We start from the raw sequence: 16868 nt of genomic DNA, 5'->3' as shown, positions 1-16868 counted from the left end.
TCAAAGTCCTTCGTGTATCTTGTAGCTCTAACCCCCAGCACTCTATCCTGCGACGCACAGCTTCCTGAGTGGTTCTCCAGCAGCGTGGGAGTCTTTTTCATAGTGCTACGTGGGGCTCTTCTGCAACTTTCTTGTCCCTGTCCCCTGGGACTCCTGTGTGCGCTGACTGGTGTTCTGTGGGCTCTCTGTGACACTGAGGCCCCCTCTGATTCCCCCGTTCTGGGCAGAGCCCACCTGGTCCTTCCTGGTCCCCGGCAACACCATTTTCCACAAGCTTTGCGTGTGCAAAGGTTTGTTGGCGGACTCCGATGACGCAAACCCGACTGCAATCCTTCATCCGGCGTGGGACATCACTTGCAACTTTTGTCCTCTTGCTGACTTTTCTTTTTCTTTGGTGGTTCTCCTTTTGCACATTCATCAGAGTTAGCAGGGACTCCTGCTCTTCCTGGACTCTTCTTGACTTCTTGGACTTGGTCCCCTTCTTCCACAGGTCTTCTTGTCAGGAATCCAATGCTGGTGTCATGCAGTGTCTTCTGGGTTTTGCATAATTCTTCTTGTTTCTGTGTGTGTTCTGGGAAAGTTACTGTGATTTACTCCTGCTTTCCTGGTCACTGGGGTGGGTTGTGGTATTACTTTTGAGCTTTTCTAGTACTCCCAGCTCCCCTCTACACACTATACTTGCCTAGGTGGGGGACCGGCTTTCGCATTCCACTTTCTTAGTATATGGTTTGTGCCCCTCCTAGGTCCATTTCTAACTCTTGTTATTTTCACTAATTGCACTGTTTTCTAACTGTTTCATGCCTATTTCTGCATACTAGTGTATGTAATTTGTGTATTACTTATCTCCTAAGGGAGTATAGTCTCAATGGCATTTTTGGTATTTGTGTCCAAAAATAAAGTACCTTTATTTTTGTAGCACTGAGTATTTTCTTTCATGTGTGTGAGTACTGCATGAGTACTGTGTGACTACAATGGTATTGCATGAGGTTTGCATGCTTTGCATGTCTCCTAGATAAGCCTCCGCTGCTCATCCACAGCTACCCCTAGAGAGCCTGGCTTCTAGACTCTACCTACACAAATAAGGGATAACTGGACCTGGCATAAGGTGTAAGTACCATAGCTACCCACCACACATGAAAACGAAGACCAACAGCATGCAGTATTAACTGTAACCTTCTGCCCTCATCTAGGCTAGCTATCAGTGGGACTTGTAAGGTCTGAAATGTGGATCGAGAGCACCATATAGGTGGTGTGTAGACAATACTATGATGATTCCTCCAAGTGTTTCAGGTGCCCCTGATCTTTTCAAATGTAGACAGTTTTTTCAGCCTTCCTCCTCTAGTCAAGATTACTGTTCCCGGAGCTCACATGACGAAGTGTGCTAACCCACAACGATTTATGGTACCTTGCAAATGGGGTGTGCTTATCTTTAGCAAGGTCACTCTCCCATAGATATCCAGTGGACTAGCCAAAACTGGCTCATAGCTGAAAGTGTGAATACACATATCAACTTTTAATCTCTTATTCAACTCCTTCAGATCTACCTTATTTTATGTTCTTAGAGCTTCATGCAGGCATCACAGTAGACCTTCTGCCAGTGTTTCAGAGACCTCACAGCTTTGTGCTTGAAACCATGTTAATAACAGCCAGGAAGGTTTCATCCTCGGGTGAAAATTGATAGACAGAATCTGTATGTTCCTTAATATACAAAGATGACAGATTTTGCTGAGTGGCCTTATGTGGTGGATCTGATGTAGGCCAACAAAGAGTGTTAGGAAAAGCAACAGAGGGGACACATTTATGCACTTGAGGAGTTAATGTCCATTGAAAAAAACTAACAATTCAAGAGCCCCACTTTCTCTCTGAGTTGGAAAGATTATGCATTTATCATGAGCCCCACCTGTCAGCCATAATGGCTATACTACAAATAGAGAAATAAGTTTGTCCTATAGAATTGAACATTTGGTAGTCTGAAAAACACTTTCATAGCAGCAGGTAGAAAAGTGGCTGTGAACTGGAATGCCTCTCCTCTTACAGATGGATCCACTTTCCTTTTTATTAGGTCAAGCTTAGAGAGCGCTTGCGATGTCTTTTCGAGACCTATTGTATATACTTTGTGGTCCTCAAGTCCCCCATTGTTTTTCATTTGTTTCAGTGTTTAAAAATCCTTGATTCCAAGTGGTTAATTTTTCCTATTTGTCCCTCCTTTTCGTGGGCTGTTCACCCACATGGAGCAGCCTTGCATTACTTGTAGCCTTCCACTTGTCCCAATGTTAACATCTGTTTTGGGACTACTTTTTTCTTTCTGTAGGAGCATTTCACAGGAGCACTCACTTTATTCAGTGGCTTCGAGTTCTGTAAACAGGGCTGTAATTCTTGTTCTTATCTCCTCACATAGAATAGCTGGTGCTGTTTTCGAGAAGCCACTTTAATTTACTTTCTCTGATTTCAAAGTGAGAGGCTTTCACAGTCCCACAACCCTTTCCCGCTTCGCAGCTTCAGCTGTCACCCCACCCCCTCCCTTTCCATGTGCAGCAAATAAGTGCTTGTTTTTTGTCGGCATAGAAAGATAAAGTGATTTGCCCAGAATCAGTGGATGTTGAGCCAACGGTGAGACACAAACCTGGTTCACAAGCTCCAAAGGTGGCAGCTTCGGGCTATTACGCCACATAGCATCCCCTTTCCTGCAGGTATCAGAATGCAAATAAACATGTTTACACTGAAATTATTTAGTTTATGTAGCACAAGCTCTACCTGACCCTAAGGTATCAGAGCGCTTTACATGAGAGCCAATTATATTACACAACCTCACATTAATGTTTTTTAATACAAGGAGAGATTTCATGATATTTTTGTTGTTTCTATGTTGACGTTGCCTGTTCTCACATAGATTGCCCCGTATTTCTTGCTTGCCCTGCCCCCATCCCGCGTTGTGCTCATTTATGTCAGGTGTTGGATGTATTTTTATCTTGCTTGCTTTATGTGCTAATGTGAGCAAGCTTCTTTTTAATTATTGTGGATTTTTTTACATATTAGTTTATTTTAAGTGATTAAATACCCACTGTTCAGTATTTTTTATGTGCATATTTACTGCTGGTGGTTAATGATAAAACTGAAGCTGTTACAATCTGCTCCAATCTCTTAACGGGACGTGGGAACACTTATAACCTTGTGGACAAAAAACGGTCTGAAAGAAAGAGTGAACAGCTAGCAGATACTTCTTAGATGAAGAGTTGATTATGAAAGCAGTTGAATGCCAGGATGCTTCCACCTTTTAGCCGCAGGAGGCATGGCTTTGGGTGAAGCATCTTGTCAGCCCTATGATACAGTGGTGAGTGCTTCATCTAATTTCATACTTTTCATTTTGTTTAACACCTGGTAGATTTCATATACCAACACTTTTACAAGATGGAGACAAAGACCCCCCAGATCTCCACCGTCAAGAAGGCTTAAGAACCACATGTTTTTCAAAGATGTTTGAGTGCATTTCTTGCAAAGACTCTCTTGAATTAAATCCACCAACATTTACGTGCAACAGGGGAGCAAATGCTTTTATATAAATACATCAAATGCTCCATAAGCTGAATAGCTTTTATCGTCCAGAGCTTCTATATATGTTTTTTATTTCATTTTTTGCACTGTGGTGCTGGTTTCTTTGAGTGGTGTTTGGCTGCTCCACCTGACTGAATTGTTTGGTTATCAGAGGATGAAGGTGAGAAAACATACTGGGATGTTTAAATCACATGAGGTAGGATGTTGGGTCTGCCGTTCTCACAGGTAATGGGAATGCATTGTTTGGAATCCTTTACCCTTACTTCTAATATAAAGGTAATCAATTTTCTAACCTCTGAAGGATGGAAGGCTGAGCTTACCTTGCAGGGATCTAAGCTCATGCAGCTCACACTAGATGCCAGCAGCAAGGCTCATTTCTGTTGTTTTAATTCTGCTTCGGCTTTCTGTTATTTAAATTCCAAGCCTTCTATGTCTTCTATGAGAGTGTGCTGAGTATCTGTGCTTAGCCATGTGTGGTGCTCGACTTATTCCAAGGCTGTGCTGGAGTGCATTTACAACAGTTTTGGCACATTTAGGGTTGTAGTACCTTTAGGAGTCTGAATGTGTGCATTTACCTGTCCCTCCCTAACCATCCTTAAATTTCTCCAAGTCTCTCCTATTTAGGAGTAGATGTTCTCTATTCCCCACCACCTCTGGGTCTTTCCTACATTTACTAATAAACTGTATATTTTCATGTGCGGAGATCTTAGCCTCTTTGGTGGAAATCGCCGCGCAGAAAAGAGAGGACAGGTGAAGAGCTCCGCCCATACGATTGTGTATACCATTTTGTAGTATGTGGGTAGTACTATGTGGGTAGTACTACTTTACATACTACAAAAGGTAGTTTGTAAATAGCATGCATAGTGACGTTGGAGTGACATTAATGATGCAATGGAGGAACCAAGGACAGGAAGACCCATAAAGAACAGGTATAATTTATTTGAAAACTCTGAAAACTAGCTCAAGCTAAATAATATAAAACTGAATATCTGTTACTGGTAGTACTGTCATATTGCAAAACGGTTGGATAGATCTGACAGACAAGAACACAACATAGTCGTTGAAAAGTACAAACTTAATATATATTTGCATAGATCCATTTTAAAAGAATAGTTTCATTAAAAGAATTGTAAATGATTGCACAGAATAAGATGCAAACATATATTGAGATACAGTGTGCTACATGTAAAACAAAACCCTCTGGGACAGGGACAAGTATATCTTTACTGAAGTTCAAAAAACACATTAAAGAGTGTTTTTTTTCATTGACCCATATGGTTTGCCTGTTCCCTGGACATTTACGCACCCTCATGAACTTAGGACTAAGATAAGGAAGAGGACAAGCACATGATGTAGGGAAGAGATTTAATCTCCATACCTGAGCCCAAATACTCTGGAGCGCTTGCATGCTTATTTAAACTACTGAGGTATGATCTACTTACATACCTTTGGTGATGCTTTCTCTTCTAACAGGATAGAGATGATCCATGGAGAATGACTCCCATTCACTTTTAACGTTGCTTGATGTTGCAACTGGTCCTAGATGCATGCCTAAATTATAAAGAAACACTAAGTAAACATGCAGTGTCTGCTTGATAGAAAAAAAAATAGCTGTTTACAAAAGGACATTTTTAATCATATCTTTGAAAAATGAAGCACAACAGTTTTAATGTACAATATACGGGGAGCTGCAGAGTTTGAACTTTGTGTGCATTACCTTGCAGTTCTTTCTTATGTTCCTCCATCTTCTAGATTTTAAATCATGTAGGTATGGTTTCAAAGCAGCCACTGAGCCAAAGCGTTGTCTAGCGCTGGAGCTAAACAGGTTGTATATCAAAATGACTGAGGGGTCATGCTCTGCTGTTACTGTCTGCCGTGTCTCGAACCCACATTACAAATCAGTCTAGTCAAAACCTCTAGAACATTTTACATAAATATATGCCAATTTCACAATCAACTTCGACTTCAATTTCTGAGGTGTCCTACCAATTGTATTTGAAAGTTATGTGTACTCAAAATATGGAAAGGTCATACATTCAGTTTGTGAAACTTTGAAACTAAAGTGCTCTGATGGGTATTTTATGGCTAATGACTAAGGGTCTTATTTAGATCTTGGCGGTACGGTTCCGCTGTTTACTTTTCGACTGAAAACACATCCACCGCCACAACAGTCCACCTGCTATATTTTGATGGTGGCAGTCCCATAGATGAAAGGCCGCATTCGAACCGGTGTCTCCGCCAAGAAACACTGCCCACGTTGACAGTGCAATAGGGAAAAAGTGTCTGACTGCGGACACCTTTCCCACTGTGCAGATTTGGATGCGCAATAACGCAAGTCTGACCTCCATGTTTGAGTTGGCGGATTAGAGGGGAGGGTGAAAACTCACCTTTTCCCCCATTTCACCCCTGTTTTCGACTGGGCGTGACTGCACAACACCTACTGTCACTGCTGCCATCGACCCACGAAGAAAACACAATCCCACTCCTCCCACCGACACTGGACTCAAAGGTAAGGGCACCCTATTGTCAGGGTACATAGGGTGGGCACTGCATGGGAATACGGGACCACTACAGGCATATACATATCACAGTCATTTTTTTAAAATACTGTGACATGCATGTCGGGGTGAAAGTTGTGTCACACATGGCTGGGGACACACAGGCACAACATACATATCGCACACATACACAATTGTCACTGTGATGTCATCATTCATTGTAAAATGAACGCTGGCACCACAATGACAGTACACTCACACTTTTCAGCGGTGTCCATGTGTGCACTTTGCAAGGGCAACTGTGCAGGTAGGTTTGTACTATTTGTTGTGTATGTGTACGTCAGTACGTGTATGTATGTGTAGAATGTCTGTTTGAGATGGAGGGAGCTGGAGTGGGTGATGTGGTTGTGTCTGTATGTGTGTCGCTTGCATGTGAGACCGATCTTGTTGGGTATGTTGTGTTGCCATGTGACACATTTAGGTGAGTGTTGTGTGGTGGTCGTTGTCATGCTGTGTGTAGTTGTGCTTGTGTGTGAGTGTGTTTGTGTAGCTAAGTGTTGGTTGTTGTGATTGTGTCATGTGTAGGTGCAGTGTCAATGGTATATGTATGTTGTGGCATGGATGTATGGCAATGTGTGTTTTCGGCATGTACAGGTTGTGTTGTGTTGGAATGGCAATGGAATATTGCGAGTATGTGGTGTGTGTGGTGTGTTGTGTAGTGTGTAGTGCAGGGGTGAGGGACAATGTGTTTGTGTGTCAGTTACCTCTTTTCGATAGTCCCTGCCATAGTACGAAGTCTGTTGGGACCGGCCGCTGTTTCCCTCCATCAGCAATCTGTCGCCATTCAACCTGCTTCCAGAACTGTAACATCTAAATACGGCAGGCGGAACACAGTTGGCTTGTAGGTCTTTACAGGTCTGCCATCGATGCAGCTTGGCAGTGCGACCGCCAAGATCAGGCCCTAATTCTTTACTAACAATATTTGCTTCAGCTGATACTGAATATGTATTCATCATGTTGAGCATTTTGAATTGATAAAAATGTTAGGGTAGGAATTGATTAAAGCTACTCGGTGACCATCCGGATTTAGTTGCAAAGGCAAGCATGTACCCCGAAATACCCCAAGGTCATCCAGCCACCATTGTCAGTACTTGTCCTTGCAAGTTTTCCCCCGAATAAGAGCACCAGTAATGTTCCTCTCAGCCAGTGATGAATGCAATATCTTGTTCCTCACAAGCTTTCAGTAACTCCCCATGACAGTGATTCTAAGAGAAAACGCGTACCATTCAAAAGTAATTTAGTAGCAATGTAGTTCAAGCTCTTGTGGAAAAACAAAGCTGCCTCTTCCTACACTTAAAGGATCATACTCAGAACCTCATACTTCTCAACAAGACACTGGTAATACTGAGCAGCTACTACTCACCCATTATTACAGCTTTTAGCTTATCTTTTTTGCGGCAAATACAAACTGCTAAAAACAGCAGCACAAAATTGCAAAGGTGCAGTTGTGTACTTGCCATTTGTTCAACTGTAACTCTTATTGAGCTAATGTGCTGTACGATCTGGTCGTGGAGCTAGGGTTAAACTGTGTGTGAGATGGACAAAGCCATTGTTAACTTGCAACCAGTTAACTGACAGTGAAGTCCGAGTTCACTGCAGAACAAGGTGTGTAATACCATACAACTACTTCCATTGATAAACTCCATTTACTAGTGGAGCTGTTTCCACAACTTTTGGCGAGATGTTTTGTTCCAGAACTTGAAGGATCGCATACACAGCCAGCTAAGAACACCTTAGCTTGAGCTCAGACATGAGGAATGCAAGTCACCTTTGTGAGGTGCCACAAAAATTGCTTGACTGTGTGCATGTCTTTTTTGTATATGAAGAGAAGAGTAACAATTGTTTCTTTTGCTAGTATGCACATTTAAACATTATGTATATAACGTCCCTTCCAATCTCACTAGCCCAACATGGACCTAGTCTGGTAAAATCAGCAATGCTAGCCAATGGTGCAAAAGCATAGTAGTTGTTTAAGAGACTCAAAGGTACATCGTCGTGCTGAGTCAAGTTCCTGGTTTATGTGTCTGCATGGCATTTAAGGAATTAATTCAACTTAATATTTCTTTGTGTATGTGTTTTATTTTCAGACGGCACAGATCAGAAATCTAAAGAGGCAACTGTTTCTTGGCTGTATAATCAGAAAATAGAACAGTGATACAGAGATATATGTGGTTGAATGAATTCACTTTATGCCTTGAATGTGCATAAAACAGGCACTCAGCTATGTGTTGTGCCCATTAGGATACGGCTGCTGTTCTAAGAGTGATCACCAGGTCGACTTGCCACTACAAAGGTTAATCTCTTCACTGTTTTTTTTTTTAAACTCGTCGGTATTTCAGAATGTAGACTCCTTGTGGATTCAGAGACAGTTCACCATATGCTATGTTTAGGTCCAGTTAGACAGTGGTGATCACCTACTGCTCCATTGCGTTATCAAATCTTCCGTAAACATATGTACTACATATTGCATGCTAAGTGGGCAAAAATATTTTTTAGAGACTCGATATGAGAAACTAAGGTTGGGACTAGCACTACAAAAATTTATATTTCAGACTTGAGCCCAAATAGACCACAAGAACACGACTCTGGACCCAGTGATTCTGTATAAAAGGCACACTCAAGAAGTCTGAATGCAAGTCTTTTGATTTGGGAGCAGGTAAATTACAACTGGACACTGCAAGTGTGAACTGAAAATGCACCTTATTCAAGAGAGTGGTATAAATCTGAGTTTAGAAAACTAAAATCTGTATCACTTCTTATGGGAAAGCAGCATGTACAAAGGAGCTGGCTTCTGATGCAAGAGATAACAGTAGCTTCTGATGTGAGTCTTAAACCATAGTATAAAAGGGTATAATGATGTATAACTGCCTTCTAGGAAAAACTAGATAAAGTACACTTTTTACTATTTACATGTGGATAGCTTCTAACTATGGAACATACTGGTACTACAGCCTGCAATAATATGATTACTGTACCTAAGAGTGTTTGATAATTTGGGTCTTGAAGTGCACCCAGGGTCCTGGCCCTTAAGCTTCTACTTACTTTGTACTTATAGTTAACCAGAATTCCAGGTAGTGCACACAGACTTGCCTTCCCTTTTTTAAGCAAGTTCTTTTCAGGTAAAACATCGTGGGGTCTTTGATAGGCTCTATAATTAAGGTAAATGTAAGGTCTGAGATCTAGCTGATTTGGTAGCTTTGTCCAAAAGAAATTCATAGTAAAAAATATGTTTATACATGCAAGGGCTTTTGGTCAACCGTCTTCACCCACTGGTCATATTTTCATTCCACCAAGAAGATCAAACAGCATGGGGACTGGGCCAACCCACTACAGCTATTGGTTCTCTTCAATGTGAGTAACAGAGTTTTGCTTGTGCACATATACACGTCTGGATAAAAAGCACTCCACTTCAGTGTAACTATGGCAATCACTGCAGCCATGTCATGTGTTCCACTTATTTTTTTGATGGGTAACTTTTTACTTTTTCCCCTCCATTCCTGTACAAAAACAATCAAGAATGCAACACAGACACCCTTGTACTATGTGTTGGCGCTAGGCAGCCAAGTGTGTGGCAACGCAGGTTGAAGGAACAGGAATGCACCATATTTCATAAATACGGTACATTCCTGCCCTTTCACATTGGCGTAGGGCAGCCTGCCCAACCCCAGTTCCCCACAAATATGGGCCTAAGTGTAGAGCATCAGGCACAGTGATGGAAATTTACAAGTGCAGTTTTACTAGTGCAGCTTTGTAAGAGTAACTTTTTGATTTTTTGGGTGTCTCCAAAAGTCAGATAAAAGCCCCATAATGTGTAGATTTCTTATGTTTTGAATTGGCCCATTTGTATTAATTTGTAATGTTAGGTGATCCAGTGCTTTCGTTGTGACCCTTCTGGATACTACAGCTGCCCTTTTGAAAATGCTCGTTGATAGTGTGAAAATATGAGATGTTGAATCAGATGTTGCATTTCATTTTCAAAATGAACTTTTTTTGCAAAATGAGAATAAAATGTTCAACATAAACATAAATAATAAGAATTTTCAAATGCAGACTGACAGTAAAATACATTTCGACTTATTTGTCTATTGTAATGTGTTCCTCAGAACACTACAGATGGTGCTCTTGTACTTCTGTCTACTTTACACACGGGATAGCACAGCTCACAATCGGTTTCTAAAAGCAATTGTCAATTTCAGCTGGATTAGCAGTGGGAGTTCTTATGAGTGCGTTTAACACAAATACATTATCTCCCATCTTTACTCCTCTAACAACGCCCCCTTTTAACTACAGTGGCCCGAGTCACAAAGGTAAACTTACACTAAGGGCCTCATTACAAGTTTGGCGGTCCACGGACCACCAAACTCATGGTGGCGGTCAGAACACTGCACTCCTGGCGGTCTGACTGCCAGATTATGTTATTGGCGGTCGGACAGCCTGGAGACCGCTGCCACCATCGTGATTACGGATCCTGATGGGCTGACAGAGGTGCTGATCACAACTTCATTTTCCACTAGCCTTTACATGGTGGTTGCACTGCCATGAAAAGGATGGCGGAAAGCCAGCTCTTGGAGCCACAGGGGGCCCCCTGCCAGCATGCTCGGAATGCAGTCTGCTTTGCAGACAGTGCGCATTCCAAAGGTGCTGGTGTGCAATGGGTTTGGCCTCGCTGAGGCCAATGCCGCCGCACTGTTTCCACCGGGCTGACCAACAGAAATGTCATAATACTTCTGCCAGCCAGCCCGGTGGAACATCATAGTACGACCGGGAGGTAAGGACAGCAGCTTGACGGCAGGCTTATCCCCGCATCTTTAGCGGGCCAACGATCGGACCGCCAAAGCGACAATCAGGCCCTATGTTGAGACCAAAATTTTAACTTTACTCGTAGCAGTAAAAATAGACTTTTAGTCTAAGTTTAGAATTTTGGTTTCAATTTAGGCCACAAGTCAAACTTTACTCATAGTAAAGTTAGACTTTTGGTCTAAGTTGAGACTTTTTGTCTAAGTTTACCTTTGTGAATCGGGCCCAGTGTGTTTAAAAATAACAAGGCCCCATTTATGAGCTGGCCTTTAAATCTAGATATTTGTGGTAACTCCTGTTACCGTACATATTGGAGTTAAAAGCACTGCAATAACTGGCTAGTAAACAGTGGGATATGCAGATTTTGGTGCTGTATGCAATATGTTTGGCACCTATGTCACCATTATTGGGCTAAAACTTGTAATTGGATGGGATTTATTGCACTTGATAAATTCCGTCTCAGATGAATTGGATTTTATCAGATGTGATAAATCTAATTAACAGTCAACTCATAATGAAGGTTAGAGGGTTGACTATTTTTGTGCGTGTTTTAAACTGCAGCAGTCTGCTATACTACAAATCTGGAGTCTTTATACGTTATCTGAACTGGGTAAGTAATTGCTTGTTGCACTGGGTTCTGCCCCATACGTTATCTGAACTGGGGAAGTAATTGCTTGTTTCACTGGGTTTTGCCCCAGCAGTACACTCAAATGTTGTTTTGCTTTCCTGATCACCCCGTTTTAAGACTCTTTACTGTGGATGAGCATCACTACTGATGTCTCACCCATGGTAATCATATGGTAAGCGGACTATGTGTGTTTACTGCCAGTGTCTGACTTATAAGATTAGGCCACTGCGATGCAGCAAGGGTAGGTGGCACTTGGCTGGTTACACGTGAACACAAGAAAACTAAAATCTCCCTTGAGTAGGCCTTAGACTGCTCTGCCTTGCCACCCTGTGAAAATCAAGCACCACAATGAAGTGCTTGGTTCCTACTGAGGACAATTCAATCAATCAATCAATCGTTTGTAGAGCGCGCTACTCACCCGCTAGGGTCTCAAAGCGCTGATGGGGGGGGAGGGAGAAGTGCCACTGCTCGAACAGCCAGGTCTTGAGGCATTTTCTGAAGGTCAGCAGGCCCTGGGTCTGTTGTAGGTGGACAGGGAGGGGGTTCCAGGTCTTGGAGCCGAGGTAGGAAAAAGATCTGCCGCCGGCTGTAGTTCGGTGGATACGAGGGACGGTGGCCAGAGCGAGGTTGGCGGAGCGGAGTTGTCGGTTGGGAGTGTGGAAGGTGAGTCGCTCGTTGAGGTAGGCAGGGCCAGTGTTGTGGAGTGCTTTGTGTGCGTGGATGAGGAGTTTAAAGGTGATGCTCTTGTTGACGGGGAGCCAGTGTAGGTCTCTCAGGTGGGCTGAGATGAGGTTGCGGCGTGGGGTGTCGAGGATGAGGCGGGCAGAGGCGTTCTGTATACGCTGCAGTTTTTTCTGGAGCTTGGTCATGGTTCCCGCATAGAGTGCGTTGCCGTAGTCCAGTCTGCTGCTGACGAGGGTGTGGGTGATCGTCCTTATTGTTTCGGTAGGGATCCATCTGAAGATCTTGCGGAGCATGCGGAGGGTGTTAAGGCAGGAGGATGAGACGGTGTTGACTTGCTGGGTCATGGTGAGTGCTGAGTCTAGGATGAAACATAAGTTGTGTGTGTGGTTGGTGGGCGCTGGTGCAGTTCCAAGGGCGGCTGGCCACCAGGAGTCGTCCCATGCGGAGCGGTTGGAGCAGAGGATGAGGATCTCCATCTTGTCTGAGTTCAGTTTTAGGCAGCCCCTCTCCATCCAGTTGGCGATGGCCTTTATTCTGTTGTGGAGGTTGGTTTTGGCTGTGGCGGGGTCCTTGGTGAGTGAGAGGATCAGCAGGGTGTCGTTGGCGTGGGAGATGATGTTGAGGTTGTGGGATCGGACGATGTTGGCGAGCGGTGCCATGTAGATATTAAAAAGGGTTGGGCTGAGCGAGGATCCTTGGGGGACGCAGCAGATGGTCTTGGTTGCTTCAGAGAGGAAGGGAGGGAGGTGGACTCTCTGGGTTCTGCCGGAGAGGAAGGATGTGATCCAGTCCAGGGCTTTGTGGCGGATTCCTGCGTCGTGGAGGCGTGTACGGAGGGTGTGGTAACATACGGTGTCGAAGGCAGCCAAAAGGTCTAGGAGGATGAGGCCGCAGTTTCGCCTTTGTCGAGCATGGTCCTGATGTCGTCGGTTGCGGCGATGAGGGCGGTCTTGGTGCTGTGGTTCTTCCCGAATCCGGATTGCGAGGTGTCCAGCATTTTGTTGTCTTCCAGGAAGCGAGTCAGTTGGCTGTTGATGATCTTCTCGATGACCTTTGCCGGGAAGGGGTGGAGGGAGACGGGTCGGTAGTTCTTGAGATCTTCGGGGTCCGCTTTGGGTTTCTTTAGCAGGGCGTTGACTTCGGCGTGCTTCCAACTCTCTGGGAAGGTGTTAATCTCGAATGAAAGGAATTATTGAGGAATTATTACTTGTGCTGGCCATACAACTAATATCCAAATTTGCAACAGTGCTGCTGTCTCTTTCTGAACAACTTAAATCCAACTTTTGCTAATTTGGAAAGAAATCTCAGAGTAAAAAATGTGTGTGCCTATTAGACAAAAATAAGAGTTTACATTAATATTGAAGAGAACATCATCTTCCTTCATTGCATGCGAGAAGTTCCCTAAAGTGAATGAAAATATTAGTTAGTATCAGGGATGTGGAAGTCCGATCCTGCAATGCCAAGGACACATAGTTTGGGGTCAAGGGCAACAAGTTTTCATATTTGTTTATTTTCCTTGGGACAAGTAGGCCCAGTGCCCTGCAGCACAAACCTTTGGCTGCCAGTTTACAGAAAAGGAAACTGTCTACAGTTGAGGTAATATGTGTGTCCATGTGCTAAAGCTGTTCGAACTTGTATTTATGGTTCATTAATGAAAAGCTTTCATTATTAGGGTGAGCACTGTAAATAAACGTTTTAAGGCCACACTGCACTACGGACAGAGGTTCCAAAAAAAAAAAAAAAACTGTACACACATGTTTGAAAAGTTTAACAATATGAAGCTAAGTGAAGTGCTCCAGAATGCTCTCTGATTAGATGGAAATATTTGCTTGTAAGCAAAAGTCATGATTCTTTGTTTTCAAAATAAAATATTCAGAAAATAATGCAAGTAGGAAAAATGTTTCCCTACTATGAAATTCTAGGTGCTATTTCTTTGAAGCGTCTTATAGTAAAATGTGTTGATGCATGCTAGTGTTTCCAAAAATATTCCTAATGCACTGACAAAGTCAAATGATCCAACTTTTTTTTTTAAGTCTTTTGGTTTAGTCAATGCGTGTCTTGTTTTGAGATGGCTTTTGTGACACTTTATTGTCGTGGGAGCTGCCAGGCCCTCACCATTGTAACAAACACTAGAAAAATGTTTTTTGCTCAAAAAAGCACAGATTGCCACTAGTGGTGTAACAAAGGCCCTGCAGCTCCCCTCCAGGGGACCCCCTCCACAGCACCTGCCCTGAGTGAGTGTGGAGGGGGCCCTCCATGTTCTTTGCAGGGGGGACCCCTACAGTTTCGTTATGCCATTGATTGCCACAATAGTTCCTGTCACTGAACAAAACTACTTTGAGTGCCAATATATGCTCCTTGTGGAAGAGCAGAATGTGATCACTCACAGTAAAGCCAGTCGATAGACAAAGAGAGAAATAGAAAATTAATAAAATGTCTTTGTTAAAGCCAGACCTAACTAGGGACCCAATTCTTAAAGAAAGTCACAAAAGTGCACCCATGGTATATGTCTTTGAGTCTTTCATGAATTCACAAGAACTTACAGTAATAGACCAGGAAATTGTACTCATAGAAATTATTTGTGAACTGTATTTTAGGACAAGCAAATATGCATGTGTAGATTTGCTCATGTGAAAATCTATTGAACGTTTACTTGTTCACTTTCCCTCCAAACACTTTTTTTCCCAACCCTGGAAAACTTCTTTTTCTGCCATTGTCAGGAGTAAACTTCAAATCTTTCTCATTATGGTAAAAGATTAGAAAAAAAGAGCTGGTGGAAATCCTTAAAACATGCAAGTTAGTGGGTTTGCAGACTCAAAGGCATTCCAACACTAGAACTCTTGCTTACTGCTTCCTCCAGCCCCAGTATGTAGATCTGTTGAAAGGTGGCAAAATAAGTAAATTGCTACAGTAGGGATTGAAATTGCAAGTATTCAAGCCCTACTATAGTAGCAGCTCTGGCATAATCAGAGAGGCTATTAACAGTGATGCCATACTTTGTCGCCGCACTACATGGTACCAAAAGGACAAGTAGATTTTTTTTGTACAGCAAGGGCTGCATAAATGATCTGCTTCTAAGTTATTTTGAGGAGGATTTTGTGCAAGAACTCTAAAACCAAAGGACAATGAAAGCTATTGTAGAATCTGCCAAACCCTATGTAAACACAAGATCCATTTTGCCCTTAGATAACCCAGCACAGAGATAAAGATATGCAGACAAACATAATATCAGCGGGTAGCAGGGTGTATACTTGTAGATCAATGTGAACTGTCCCAAAAATATTCATCACATCAACTGGACATCTTAGGAAAGCAAGAATTGCATATATCCTGTGACTGCTGTGATCCCAGCATTCCATGCTTCCTGGCACTGGCATATCTCAAATACAGTATATTTAAACTTTTGTAGAGAGCAGCAGCACAAACTCATCTGCATAAACTGAAGCATGCAGGTTGCTTTCAGATATTTCTTTGACATTATGTAGTGAGCATGTTCGACAATTGGGGGTGGGTGGGGGTTGGTCAGAATGTCCTACCCCATGGAATCTTCGGTAGGGTTGTAGTGCCCAGGGAGTGAGGGGCGGCAGGATTGGTTTAGGAGCATGGGGGTGGGATTTAGGTTTAAAAGTTAGGATAGTGTCACTTAAGGTAAGGTGGAATTTTAGAATTTGGGTGCACCCTGGCTGACGGGGAGACTCATTAGATTTTCCCCACTAACCCACCCTGATGCAAGTATTGATGATGTAGGTGCGTTTTTGGGAGTGGGGGTGGGTTTTGCTTGCTTGGTGAAGGTTAGGCTGTCACTTCTGAGCAGGAGCAGGCGGTTCTGGTACACAACTTTTAGAGTTATTGTAAGCAACGCTTGTAATGTTGAGACCCAGTTTAAATTTTTGGTGGGGGGCTAGTTATGAATGGAAGGAGATAGCAACAGTGCTGTATGGATGAGGTTTGGATGAGGAGGTTTTGAGTGAGGAGGGTGGTGATCTGATTTGGTTGTTTTTTGTGGGAGGGTTTTTGCTTAGAGGAGGGGGATGGGGTTTTAGTTAGGTATTAAGAAGTATAGTGAGGCTGGATGGTTTTAGAATGTAAAACTTATAGCCAAGGGTTGTTGTGATGTTTTTACACTTATACACCTGTCTCATTAAACCGGCCTTTTACACACTAGTAAGCAGCCAGTTGTTCTTTGGATGTGCCATCCCGCCTGAGATGCATGGAGAAACAAGATATTGTTGTCTAAGATGACTTTGTGTTTAGTAGGAATGACCGGGGCGATTTCTCCATTTAGGGTGTCCCGATATCATTAGTGGTTCAACACAAACATTTCCAATCCATCATCATTCAGTTTAAATCTAAGTGTTTAACCTGAATGGTGACAGATTAAAAATTAGGAGTTTAAGTGCCTGAATGCTGTGTCTCCATCAGAGAGAAGGTCTGGCAGCAAGGCAGTATCGGGCAGCACAAATGTAAAAGGGTATGTACGGCGCTCTAAGAATGATGTCATACTGTAGAGCTTGTATTTTAACAGCACCTTAGAGCAAAGTATGTGGAGCTAAAATGCCAGCAGCACATTCGAACAGCTATAAATCAGTGCCCAGGCTTTCCATGCATAACCCAGTACTTAGCTGAACTTCACATCAATCCCACTTTTT

General features: G+C 42.9%; 1 protein-coding gene across 1 annotated transcript in view; it reads right to left on the bottom strand.

Moving 5' to 3' along the window:
* Nucleotides 1-16868, bottom strand: part of LOC138300155 (zinc finger protein 25-like) — a 110191-nt gene that overhangs the window by 27126 nt on the left and 66197 nt on the right. Inside the window, exon 5 of the mRNA XM_069239113.1 lies at nt 4999-5103. Within this exon, the coding sequence (XP_069095214.1) occupies nt 4999-5103 (105 nt within the window). The remainder of the gene's footprint in view (nt 1-4998; nt 5104-16868) is intronic.

Source organism: Pleurodeles waltl, chromosome 6, assembly GCF_031143425.1.
Source record: "Pleurodeles waltl isolate 20211129_DDA chromosome 6, aPleWal1.hap1.20221129, whole genome shotgun sequence".
Classification (NCBI taxonomy): Eukaryota; Metazoa; Chordata; class Amphibia; order Caudata; family Salamandridae; genus Pleurodeles; species Pleurodeles waltl.
Note: the sequence above shows the minus strand (reverse complement) of the source record. Positions and strands in the feature narration are given on the sequence as shown.